This window comes from Vipera berus, assembly GCF_964194415.1.
Source record: "Vipera berus genome assembly, chromosome: 3".
NCBI classification, from domain to species: Eukaryota; Metazoa; Chordata; class Lepidosauria; order Squamata; family Viperidae; genus Vipera; species Vipera berus.
The window spans coordinates 78572085-78584468 of NC_138204.1; the positions used below are offsets into that span (position 1 = coordinate 78572085).

The 12384-nt window shown below is 37.6% G+C and overlaps 1 protein-coding gene across 11 annotated transcripts in view; it reads left to right on the top strand.

The window, feature by feature from the left end:
• Positions 1-12384, top strand: part of ADGRL2 (adhesion G protein-coupled receptor L2) — a 218356-nt gene that overhangs the window by 174826 nt on the left and 31146 nt on the right. For all 11 annotated transcript variants that reach the window (XM_081324142.1, XM_081324140.1, XM_081324146.1 and 8 more), the window contains 6 exons: positions 1860-1982; positions 2215-2420; positions 3444-3617; positions 6255-6464; positions 7982-8202; positions 11041-11107. In XM_081324142.1, coding sequence (XP_081180268.1) covers positions 1860-1982; positions 2215-2420; positions 3444-3617; positions 6255-6464; positions 7982-8202; positions 11041-11107 — 1001 coding nt within the window. The remainder of the gene's footprint in view (positions 1-1859; positions 1983-2214; positions 2421-3443; positions 3618-6254; positions 6465-7981; positions 8203-11040; positions 11108-12384) is intronic.

A 12384-nucleotide genomic window follows, 5' to 3' on the forward strand; every position in this document is an offset into this window, starting at 1 on the left:
TGTATAATTTAAATGCTGAGAAGGAGGAAAACACTTCTCTTTAGATATATACAGGTATTTCCTAGGTTTGTTTCTTACTCAGACATAAACAGCTTTCTGGCTAAACTTAAATCCTTAATAATTCTTCCATGTTATAGATATTAAGTAATGTATTCAATCAAATACATTACAAATAAGGACCAAATGTCTAATTTATGACTAGAAAAACTTCTTGCTTGGATTTAAGAGTGAATTTACTGTTTCTGCTGGTGAAATGAAACGGTTTACAGATCTATCTAGTGTTGTATTGAGGAACTTGACACTGTATTCCTAAATATGTATCAACATTTTCTTTCTTAGATTCAGTGAGATGTGTTCTTTAGTTTAAGTCTGTGTTTTACCAACACATTTTCTCAATATTGAATTCCCATGAATTTATGTAAGCAGTTGTATCTCCTTCCATGTTAAATGATTTCAGCATTAAAATGGATATAGTCATAGAGATAAATTATCTGAATCCATCCAGGAACTTTGGGAGCAGTTTAGCATTAGTGATTGTTGACACAATTATCTTGGATGAGAATGAGATGCTCCAGATTCTGTTCCAGATAGCTATTGCTTAACTAGTCAGAATGGTCATAAATTAGTCAATTCAGCAGGTGCATGTAGAAACCTGATCCAGCAGCAGACATGACTTCTGTAATACCTTCCTTACTTAGCAGTGGCTTTTGTCCAGCCTGGGAATCTGTACAGGGAAGTGTTTTCCTCCATGCTAATTTACCTTGCTTACTTGAGATGATAATGCATTTATCAGCCTCCACGGGTTGTACCATTGCAATCAAATGCTGAAAGAGTGTCCAGCATGGCATTCAAGAATGGGTGGAGCTTATGTTGGCACAATGCTGCCTTCATAATTTGCCTAGCCCTTGACATGCTCTCTCTCTCTCTCTCTCTCTCTCTCTCTCTCTCTCTCTCTCTCTCTCTCTCTCTCTCTCTCTCTCATGCTTCTGCTTGCTTCCTTCCCATTTAATTAGTGAAAATACCAAGGTATTAAATTTAGAACATTATACTCTGTAAGTGTGAAGGAAAGAAAGAAGTAATAAACCATGCATAGTTCAATAAAATAGCCCTGCTAAATTTTTCAGAAGTCTCCGTGGGGGACATTGGTTGACCTCAATTAATAGGACATTTCATGTGGGTGTAGAAATCTTTATAATAAATTGTACCATTATTCTTGTTGGACTTTAAGTATATTCCTTTTAGTGTTGTTTTTTTAAAAATTAAATGTTATCCTTCCTTTCTTTGAAGAAACTCAGATTAATGTACATTGTTCTGCTTCCATACCTTTACAACAATCTTGTGAAACAGTTTAGACTATGCTGTGTTATCTGGTGCATGGAGTGAGAATTTTAACAGGGTGTTTCTTCTTATCTTGGTCCAGGTTGTTTAATTACTATACTACAATATCTACCTGTTACTAAGATACTTGTTTTTTCAACTGCTGGTAGACTGCACATTGTAAAAATTCATGCAAAACAACTGCATTGGTCTCGTAGTCAAACATTTCTTCCAAGTGAAATACTCGATTTTTAAGGTCATACATTTTAGACTTGCATCTAAACCAGGTTGGGTATCATGTCTTCTGAACCGTTCTTTTCATGGCATCTGCATTCAAGTTAATTAAAATTTAAACAAAAAGTATTCCATGAAGCTGAAACAACCCCTATACATCTGTCATGTATAAATAAAAACTGTCCAGTGCTCTTCTAAAAAAACCAGGCAAATTTGACCACATTTTTTTTGCTTGACAATGAGATGGGTGTGATATTAATTTAATAAATAATAATATTATACTTTTTCTCTTATTGTGTTCCACCCAGTCCTGGAAGTTGCAGTACTCAGCACAGAAGGACAGGTGCAGGACTTAAAATTTCCTCAGGGCAATGCAGGCGGCAACTCCATCCAGCTTTCTTCAAGTACTGTGAAACAGAACAGCAGAAATGGTACGTTGTGATCAAACAAATTACTTTCAACCCTGATAGGAGCTCTTACCCCTTCGTGGATTAAAGTCCCCTTGACAGCACTAAAAATAGCTCGTCCTTTGTACCTTTTGGCTGCCATTTTTTCCTTGGGGTCCATGATTCCTCAGTATAGATATTGTGGTTAGGAAACTAAGGTAGAAAAAGCTATTCAACCGGTGCACTTTAAGTCATAATGAATGGTTTCTGTTTCCAGGGTTAGCAAAGCTGGTGTTCATCATTTACAAAAGCTTGGGACGGTTTCTTAGTACCGAAAATGCAACCATCAAACTAGGTACTGAGTTTGCTGGCAGGAACAGTACCATCGCTGTGAACTCTGATGTTATTGCTGCCTCCATCAACAAGGAGTCCAGTCGTGTTTATTTGACCGATCCTGTTCTTTTCACCCTGGCACACATTGATGTAAGTTATGGAAATGAATTAATGGGAAGGTCACAAAATCAGCAAGAGCAAAAAGCGGATGGAGGGGAATCTTTCTATTTGAATTTTAAATATCAGAAGGTCAGAGGCATAGGTTTATTTAAGTCTGCGAACATAAAATTAAATGAGCTGGTTCAGTGATTATTAGAACTTAAGTGTATTCTTAATGAAAGCTAATTCAGTAATCAACATGAAAATGTAAATGCCTCTAATTTGTTCCTAAGTGAAAATTAACTCTTACCTTAGCAGCAGGGCAGAAAACATGGGCTTTTACAAGTTTTGCTTGCTTAATGTAGCAAAATTTGAATAGCACTTAGAGCATTTTGCTCTAATTTTGTGCTATCTTCTGAAGCCCATTTACCAATCACTCAAGTAGGTTTTATTCAGTAGACTAAACTGGCACTCTTTTCTTTGAATCAGGTTGACACTGTCTTCAGCGGACTCTTAAAAGACTCTGCTGGTCATATCAAAATGCTGTTGATTGTCCAGGTTGGGATTTTCCATTTACCTAAAGCAATACATTGGAAAAGCCAATAATAAAAAAAACTATTAAATTTCAGTGCAATTTAATCTGGGCTGAGAAGCTGACATGTCTCTTCCGTTCTTTTACATCTGATTAAAATTGAGACTGCGTTCCTAAATTCTAAATTACTCAAGAAGTCTGTTTAAAATAGATCTACCTGTTTCTACAGCTAAAAGTTGGAAAGCAAATAGCCACAAGTAGTCAGTATAAGCACCAAACTCCAAGTAGAAAATTTTAGTTGCATGAAATTAAATGCTCAGTAATGCCTGTGTTACTGCATACCTATAACTAAATCGCTAGTTTGTTCTACAGTCCTCTAGTTATTTTTTTATTTATTTTTGGCACAAACTATATACCTTTTCTTCTGTCTCAGCTTAATTTGCTATGGTACGAAGGGTTGTATTCGATTTAAATAAGCTGTCTTTAGGAAGCTTTCGAATGCATATAATTATATATATATATTTTTCATCCTGATTTCACAGCCCAACAATTATTTCAATGCTAATTGCTCCTTCTGGAACTATTCAGAGCGGACTATGATGGGATATTGGTCAACTCAAGGCTGCAAGCTGATTGACACAAATAAAACACATACCACATGTGCATGTAGCCACCTAACTAATTTTGCAATTCTCATGGCCCATAGGGGAATTGTGGTAAGTAATCCTGACAAATAATGTACAGCGTTTTGAAGATCCAGTAAAACTCCTGATCTGTTAGACTACCCAAAGATAACTCATAATCTTACTTTATGGTATTCGGTGGCCTTTGTAGTTCAGAGTTCAGATATCACACACACACGTGGTGGAGGGGGGGGGTTAGGAGAGGAAGAAAGTTGAATGTGGCCACAAGGAACAAATCTGCATTATAATTTCAATACATCTACAATAATCTATAATATTTATCAATGAATGGCATACCAGTACCAATAAAGAATTCTATTTTATTTTGTGCAATTCATGCCCATACAGAACCCTTTAACATTTAACCTCAGTGAAGACAGAAAAATAACAAGCAAGAACAAAACATAAAATATGTCTTCCAGAATAACTTTCAGTAATTTCCTAAAAGCCAGCAGAGAGGGGGAGAATCTGATCTCCATAGGAAGGTCATTGTAGAGTATTAATGCCACCCCAGATCAACAGTGCCTTCTAGTCTAAGCCCTATTCATCTCACATGTGAGACTTAAGTCTCACATGTGAGACTTAAAAGCAGTTGCTCTGTACTAGATCTAATGCTAGGCTCCAACAGATAACGGCTAAGCAGCCATGTGCAGTCAAGCCAATTGGTGCAACAGCTATTCGTTTGTGACCCACAGTTACTTTATTTTATTTATTTATTTATTTATTTTATTAGATTTATATGCCACCCCTCTCCAAGGACTCGGGGCGGTGTACAGGGCAATTAAAACGCTAACAACACACAGGTATAAAAATTAAAATAAGATTCAATCAATAGCCCTAAGTAATAAATACATTCTAAAACTTAATTTTTTAAAAAATTTAAACTCTAAAATCCAATCCCTCAGTCCAGGCCGGCAAGTTCAAATAGCCAGGTCTTCAGGTCGCGGCGAAACGAGCGAAGGTCGGGAGCCATCCGGAGCTCAACCGGAAGCTGATTCCAGAGGGCAGGCGCGCCCACAGAGAATGCTCTCCCCCTGGGGACCGCCAGTCGACATTCCTTGACCGATGGCACCCTGAGGAGGCCCTCTCTGTGGGAGCGCACAGGACGATGGGAGGTTAACGCCGGCAAAAGGGGCTCCTATAAATAACCCGGACCCATGCCATTTAGGGCTTTATAGGTCATCACCGGCACCTTGAATCTCACTTGAATCTTCCAGACAACTGGAAGCCAATTCAGCTCGCGGAGCAGAGGTATTACATGGGAGTATCGGGAAACCCCAATCACAACTCGCGCGGCTGCATTCTGCACCAGCTGGAGCCTCCGAGTGGTATTCAAGGGCAGCCCCATGTAGAGAGCATTGCAGTAGTCTATCCGAGAGGTCACGAGTGCATGAGTGACTGTGCGTAAGGCGTCCCGGTTAATTTATCAGTACAGCCCTTTCTCTTCTACAACTTGTTCATGCTTGATCTAATGGGTCAGGCTGATTCTGCTTCAAACTGGTGGCCCATGAAGTATAGCACCTTAATTTGTACTTGCAACTAGCACAGGTCTTCCAGAATTGTTGATTTTGCTTCCCGTGCCAGGAACAAGTAAGTTTACAAGCCGATGTATTTCAAGTTGTCTTTGAAGGTAGCCCCATGTAAAACCCTGGATGGTAATTTGATGAGTTATTGTACCTAGGTCTTCCTAGGAATGCAACTGGCACACCAGCCAAAGTTGGGCAAGGACCCCTTTCCATAACCTCCACCTATTGTTCCAGAATGAGCTATGAATCCATAAAGACTCCAGATCCTAAGTCTGTTCCTTCATGGATAGTGCCAGTCTATTCTCTTTCATCCAGACTATTATAACCTGCAGGTACCAGAATATGACACTAACAGCATCTCACATCCCAGGGTGGCAATGTGACATTTTTTTTACTATTAACAGTAATTATATCATACCCACTGGCTTATGTAAACACTAAAGAACAAGAGGGCAGCCCACTTATCAGAGGATATCAGGCTGATTTTTCATCCCCTGCCAGACACTATTGTGAAGATAACAATAAAATATAGCTCTTCTTTGACTGGTTAGGTTCGGATATTAATAAGCAACAATTTAGAAACCATCATTTATAGACTAAACTAATATTGAATGCGTACATGTGCAACATTAAGTCTTAAACTATGGTTTTCATAGCACTAAAACTAGGTTCACATAAATTATAAACCATTATGGCTTGTGATGTGATGTGCATAATATCTTTTACTTAACTGGAATGTTTAAAAATATGTATTTTATTTAAGAATAGTACATTTTACTAAAGAATTCAACTGTACTTCAAGTTCATTTGTACACTCAACAGAACAATTTTCCAAAATTTGTCTTTTCAGTTTAATGTTTATATTGTTTATTTTAGCATCATAAAATTATTTCATAATGAGCAGACTGCAAGTTATTTTATAGACAGACCAACAGATAGGTTGGGCTACCTCACCTTTGCTATCCCTCTTTTGTTATCAGTGCAAATTTGTACTTCCAATGAAAAACAAATCTGTCTTTTTTTACCAGCTAAGCTCTTGTATAAAACAAAATTGTGGTTCCTTAGTGTTAGATGTGAACCTGGTATTTTACTTGTCCATTAGTCGATAATGACACTAATTTTCCTCCATCTTCATTACTTTCAGTACAAAAATGGAATGCATGGCTTACTCCTCACTGTCATCACCTGGGTAGGGATTGTCATATCCCTCGTCTGCCTGGCAATTTGCATCTTTACTTTTTGTTTCTTCCGTGGCCTTCAAAGTGATCGGAACACAATTCACAAGAACCTTTGCATTAACCTCCTCATTGCAGAATTTATTTTCCTAATAGGCATCGATAAAACCGAATATAAGGTAAGCCTTCCAGACTTGTATACATTTGCAGGTTTATGTTTTCTAAAAAAAAAAATGATGTCTTTATTTTGTAACCCAGTTTTCCCTCCAAAGTGGATGATCAAGCAAGCAACAATAGAAAAACAAAACACAGTGAGCAGCAAAAAAACAACAACAACCCTGTGGTGAAATTAATTGGGTTTAGGATACATTCGTAAATATTATAAACTTCACAGAAACAATTTTAAACAGAGATTTAAATTATTTTTTGAAGGTGGACAGAAAGGGAGCCATAATTCTGTAGTAGAACATCAGTTTTATTATTATAAAGGTAAAGGTTCCCCCGCACATGCATGTTAGTCGTTTCCAACTCTAGGGGCCGGTGCTCATCTCCGTTTCAAAGCCGAAGAGCCAGCGCTTGTCCGAGGACGTCTCCGTGGTCATGTGGCCGGCATGACTAGACGCCAAAGGCGCACGGAACACTGTTACCTTCCCACCGTAGTGGTCCCTATTTTTCTACTTTTCATTTTTACGTGCTTTCGAACTGCTAGGTTGGCAGAAGCTGGGACGAGTAACAGGCGCTCACTCTGTTACGCGGCACTCGGGATTCGACCCGCCAAACTGCCGACCTTCTGATCGACAAGCTCAGCATCCTAACCCACTGAGCCACCACGTTCCTCTTTTATTATTATACCAGTAACCAAATAGCTTCCAGGATACTTGAAACTCGATTCAGCTCATCTGAAGGGCACCAGAGGCCAGGAAGGGGCTGTCTAGATGTTCTTGTACCAGAAAGATTGATTTCTTTAGAAGAGAATTATTTATTTTTAAGCAGCGTTGTCCAGATTTAACTCTTTTTAAAACTGTAGCTGTTTTAATTAACCACTCTCTGCATGATATAGGAGATAAAAAGTACTGCAACAGAAACTGTTGACTGAAAGGCCTTTAGGCAGGCACATTATTCTGATTTAGGGTCATGCATATGTATTTCTAAGAGACACAGGTACTATGTGCAAAGCAAAGCATTGCAATAATCATTCATACTGGCATACAGTTCCTTGTAAAAGCTCTGTGGTCCTCTAACAATGAAGTGTGAATCAAACCAAATAAAATAATACTTATAGGAATAAAACAGAAGCAGTACTGCTGATAGGAGTAAAATCAAAGCAGGACTCTTAGAGGTTTAAATTCCTATTAGGGATTTTGTGGTTCAAGTAGTCCTCGACTTAAAAGCATAATTAAGCGTGCAGTTTCGGCCCTAAGTCTTGCCCAGTTATTAAGCATGTCACCATGTGACTGGGCGCGATTTTATGTCCTTTTTTTTGCAGCTGCCGAGAACACACAGAGGTTTAAACATGCTGAATATAAACTTTGGTTTTAGAAAGGTTCGCTCAGCCTGAGTTTGTGTGTAGTAGGCGCTTTCTAAAATCTGAGCACTGGGGTTGGAACCACCTTATTCTTATTTTGGAAATGTCAGATTAAACAAGAAAGGCTGAGGAAGTTGTAGCTTGCATTTGATTGTTTCTGTTTCTTTGCAGATTGCGTGCCCCATATTTGCAGGCCTCTTACATTTTTTCTTCCTGGCAGCCTTTGCTTGGATGTGCCTAGAAGGGGTACAACTCTATCTTATGTTAGTAGAAGTATTTGAAAGTGAATATTCTAGGAAGAAGTACTATTATGTTGCTGGCTATCTCTTTCCTGCAACTGTTGTCGGGGTTTCAGCAGCTATTGACTATACAAGCTATGGAGCAAAGAATGCGTAAGTATATGCTTAGCATCTAATATTTTGGATTATTTTATTAAACGTGCTAGCTATCAGACAGAAAGCCAAGCCTGCTGAAATAAATGATGAATGAAACACAAGAACATCTGAAGACATTATTAGTAGGGAATAACAATGTGATTCTATTTAAGTCCTTTATATTTGTTTTATTTATAGACTCCAGATTCTTAATTATGGCATTATTTTACTTGGCATCTACTTACATTAAAAGAAGCTGGCTAGAATGATTGGAGAAGAAAAGGAATATTTTTTTTTTTGAAGGGGGCGTTCCGAAGACAGCAGACCTTGCAAGACTGAATTTAATATTTAATATTCCAAGGTTTTGTACTTATGCTGGATCCCATCTTCAGGGAATTTCCCTCTACTGGGATACATGCTTTGGGCTATTCTGTGAGTCATGTTTATGTGGTGCCTTTCTATTGGCTGATTGGTATGTTGATGGCTGGTGATTGGCTGTCATTTCCTTGTGTTGCCAAGCCTTCGGCTCCTAAGTATTTGATAAGTTGGTGGCAATTCAGCACTCCTGTTAACTGACAAGGGGCCCATTTCCAGGCTTCAATCATTTCCCTGGCTATCTTTGTACCTGCATGGCCACCGATCCTAGTTGCTGCGAAATTAAATGTATGTTCTTGTGTTTTGCAATGTGAGGCTACCAATGAATTATCAAATACTTAGGAGCCAAGAGCTTGGCAGCGCTAGGAAACTACAGCTAATCACCAGCCATCAACACACCAAACAGCCCAAAGCACATATTCCATTAGAGAGAAGATGGGCTCCACCATGTGTCTGAAAGCTCAGAAGAGTAAATCACTGGTCTAGTGACTGACCCAAATTCGATCTCACATCATTATCCTGGAATACATTCATTCATAACAGATCATGCTCACTTTTATTTATAATCCCACTGGAACTGACTTGAAAGAATAAGTATGGGGAATTTTGCTGATATCAAATTATATTATTGCAAAATATTATGCCTTAGTTTTATTTTATTTTTTTGAAAATACAATTGTTCAGATGGTCTTCTGTTACGATATCCTCTGAACAATAATAGCTGAGTATTTCAGCATATATATATTTTATTTGGTTATATTTTATCAGGTATGTACAAATTAAAATTAGGCATTGTCTTCTGCTTATAAAATAGAGTATTACAGAAAGTTATAAAAGATAGACCCAAGATATTTCTGAGGATTTATATAACTGAAGGCATAAATATGCCTTCTAATAGTGCTTGCTTTGTCCTTTGATTAAATACTTAGAGCTTGGTCAGATATTGTTTAATACAAGAAGTCTGCTTAAGTTTGCTGTTGAAGAAAGATAAATGAAAGTGATTCATTAGGGAGTTACTTGTAATATATAAAAAGTGAATCATTAAATGAATTGAGTCCTCGTAGCCAATGGTTAATTTAGTTTAATGCTATTTCCTTTTAATTGTTGAATATCCACTTGGGAATGGTGGCTTTTTATTGGTAATGCACTTTTTTGCTGAAAAAGTAGGATGTCTAATTATTTTCTAAATTTCTGATAGGTATGTTTGTGATCATTAGATAATAAAGCTGAATTAAGCTTGATTCCTGGTGATTGAATAGACATATACTGTTTTCATTGCTACAGTGAAATCAGTTTGTTTTTTCACCTCCTTGTTTAGCTTTCAGCTTGGGAATTTGGTAATAATCTCCCTTTGAAGTCAGGTCTGACCTTGGTTGGTGGTATGGTTTTTTTCCCCAGCCAAGCTTACTAGGATCTACCTCTTGCTATATGTAGTTGAACAATAGATTAAATACTACTATGGCAAATTTTAAAGCACTGTGCAGCAGGAACATGGACCACATGTGTATCAGAATCATAAAAATTAGTCCATGTGAGGAAAAGATTGGAGGAGATAAATCTCATCTACCATGCTGTTTATTACTTTGATTTTTCAGCATTTTCTTTATTTTCCTGGTATCAACTCTCAACTTGATTTAGTAGAACAAAAAGTAGAAAGGGACAGAGTGAGAGAGATGAAAATAAATCATGGTGAAGAAAGAATTTATGTATTGTGTTAGATAGGTTTGATAGATTCCACGTCTCAAGAAAAATAAATAGAACTGTGGGCAATACTGCAGACCTACTTATGATTATGAGGCTGTGGTTTATAAATAGCCTTCCAGCAGGAAATGTCTAGTTTGGCTAAATTTGAAAATAAGAGTTGCTAATCCACACAAAAATATGATGAATAACATTACAAGATTGCATAAAATATATGTGTTTACCTATAGTTTAGTTCAGGGCTCCCCAACCCCCGGTCAGTGGACCGGTACCAGGCCGTGGCATGCCAGCAACCAGTCCACACAAACAAGCAAAGCCTCATCCATGAGATGCAGGCAGCACACAAAACCACACACTCTCCGGTCCACAGAAAAACTTTTCTCCATGAAACCAATCCCTGGTGCCCAAAATTTAGGGACTTCTGGTTTAGTTTGTTCAGATTTTCACACAAAGAATGTTTTATGAACAAACACATAACTGATTTTCACAAGAAGAAAGAGGATGGATGGATGGTTGGATGGATGGATATAAGTAGTGTTGATTCAGTTTGCTCATTAATTATTTTCACTTCCACTGATTTGGCCAGTCTCCCCAAAATTGCAAACCTAACATATGAAGCGATGCAACTTATTTGTAAGAATAGATTTAAAATGGATTTCCACTTAATGCCATTGCTAAAAGAGATGTCATAAACATGATGTCTGTGAGAGTTAATTTTTTGCAGTTTCCAGAATATTCTTCATTCATGGACCATTTTGTTTTTTCTCTTTTCTGAAACAGTTGCTGGCTCAAGGTGGACAACTATTTTATCTGGAGTTTTATTGGACCTGTTACCTTCATTATTCTGGTAAGAATATGACCTCTTTCATTTTTAATTTTTCTCCCAGATTAATTTAATATATCATGTTTTGGTTATTAAATCATAATATTTGTTTACAAAAATACTTATTGTAAATAAATCAAAAAATGTTTTGTCAATTTTCAGGCATTTTGGTGGCTGTGTTTGAAATGAATTAGGGCCTCTCCATGCACATCTCTTCTATAAGGAGAGCGGCATTGCTGTATAAATTATAAATGTGAACATTAATCCTTGCATGTCTGTATTGTTCCTTTGGGTGATACATTTTGGATTTCTAATACTTAGTGAACTATGAAGGCTATTCATCCACTTTCAGCACAGGAAACTGATTTTAGCACAGTTAACATTTGAGGCTTGTGGCCTCTACCAGCTTCCATATGGAACCATTAAGATGGTTAACTCACACAGTTTATGGATCCAGCTGGCTTCCAGTAGGCACTTGGAAAAATTTCCAATGATTCAGTGGACATGTCTAGAATATGAAGACAGTAACAAACTTCTTATGACTGCTCTTAAGCAGCTTCTTGGATATTGACCCAGGTGGGCTCCTTGTTTTATTGAATAGCAGCAGGACATGAACCACCTCAGAAAATTCCTGAATCAACACGTGCAAATGATTAAGAGTATAGACAATGTTTATATCTAAGAGTTCAAATTAAAAGCCAGCAAGATGGAAGTAATATTGGTACATACATTTCCTAATTCCATGAGCTAAACTTTACCTGAAAGAACTGGCGCACAATATAAGAGTTCTCCTAGACTCAGTTCTCTCTGCTAGAACAGGTGCAGACTAGCCCCCCCCCCAAAAAAAAATTGGGCCTGCTTTGCTGGTTTCTAAGTTGCACCCTTTGCTGGACCAAAACACATTGAAAACAGCAAGTCTCCTTTTTATATCTCAGTTAAACTACTATAATTTACTTTACATGGGCTGCCCTTAAGGAGAACGTGGAAGCTTTATGTGACATAGAATGCTGCTCTTCATTTGCTAGCCAGTTCAGTAGAATAACATGTATTTTGCAGGAACTGCACTGATTGCTAATAGGTTTCTTGGCCCAATTCAAGATGATGTGATTACCTATAAAGTGTTTTATCGCTTGGGTCTCTAGTTACCTTTGCAGCCAGATAGCTTTTTATCTGGCTGCATACTCTATATGGTATAAACTACTAGAGACATTAGTTCTTGAAAAATCAACAGAACTAGGGCCTGGAAAAATAACTTACCTGTGATAACTTTTTACTGTGAAATAGCTTCCTCCGCCGTTCTG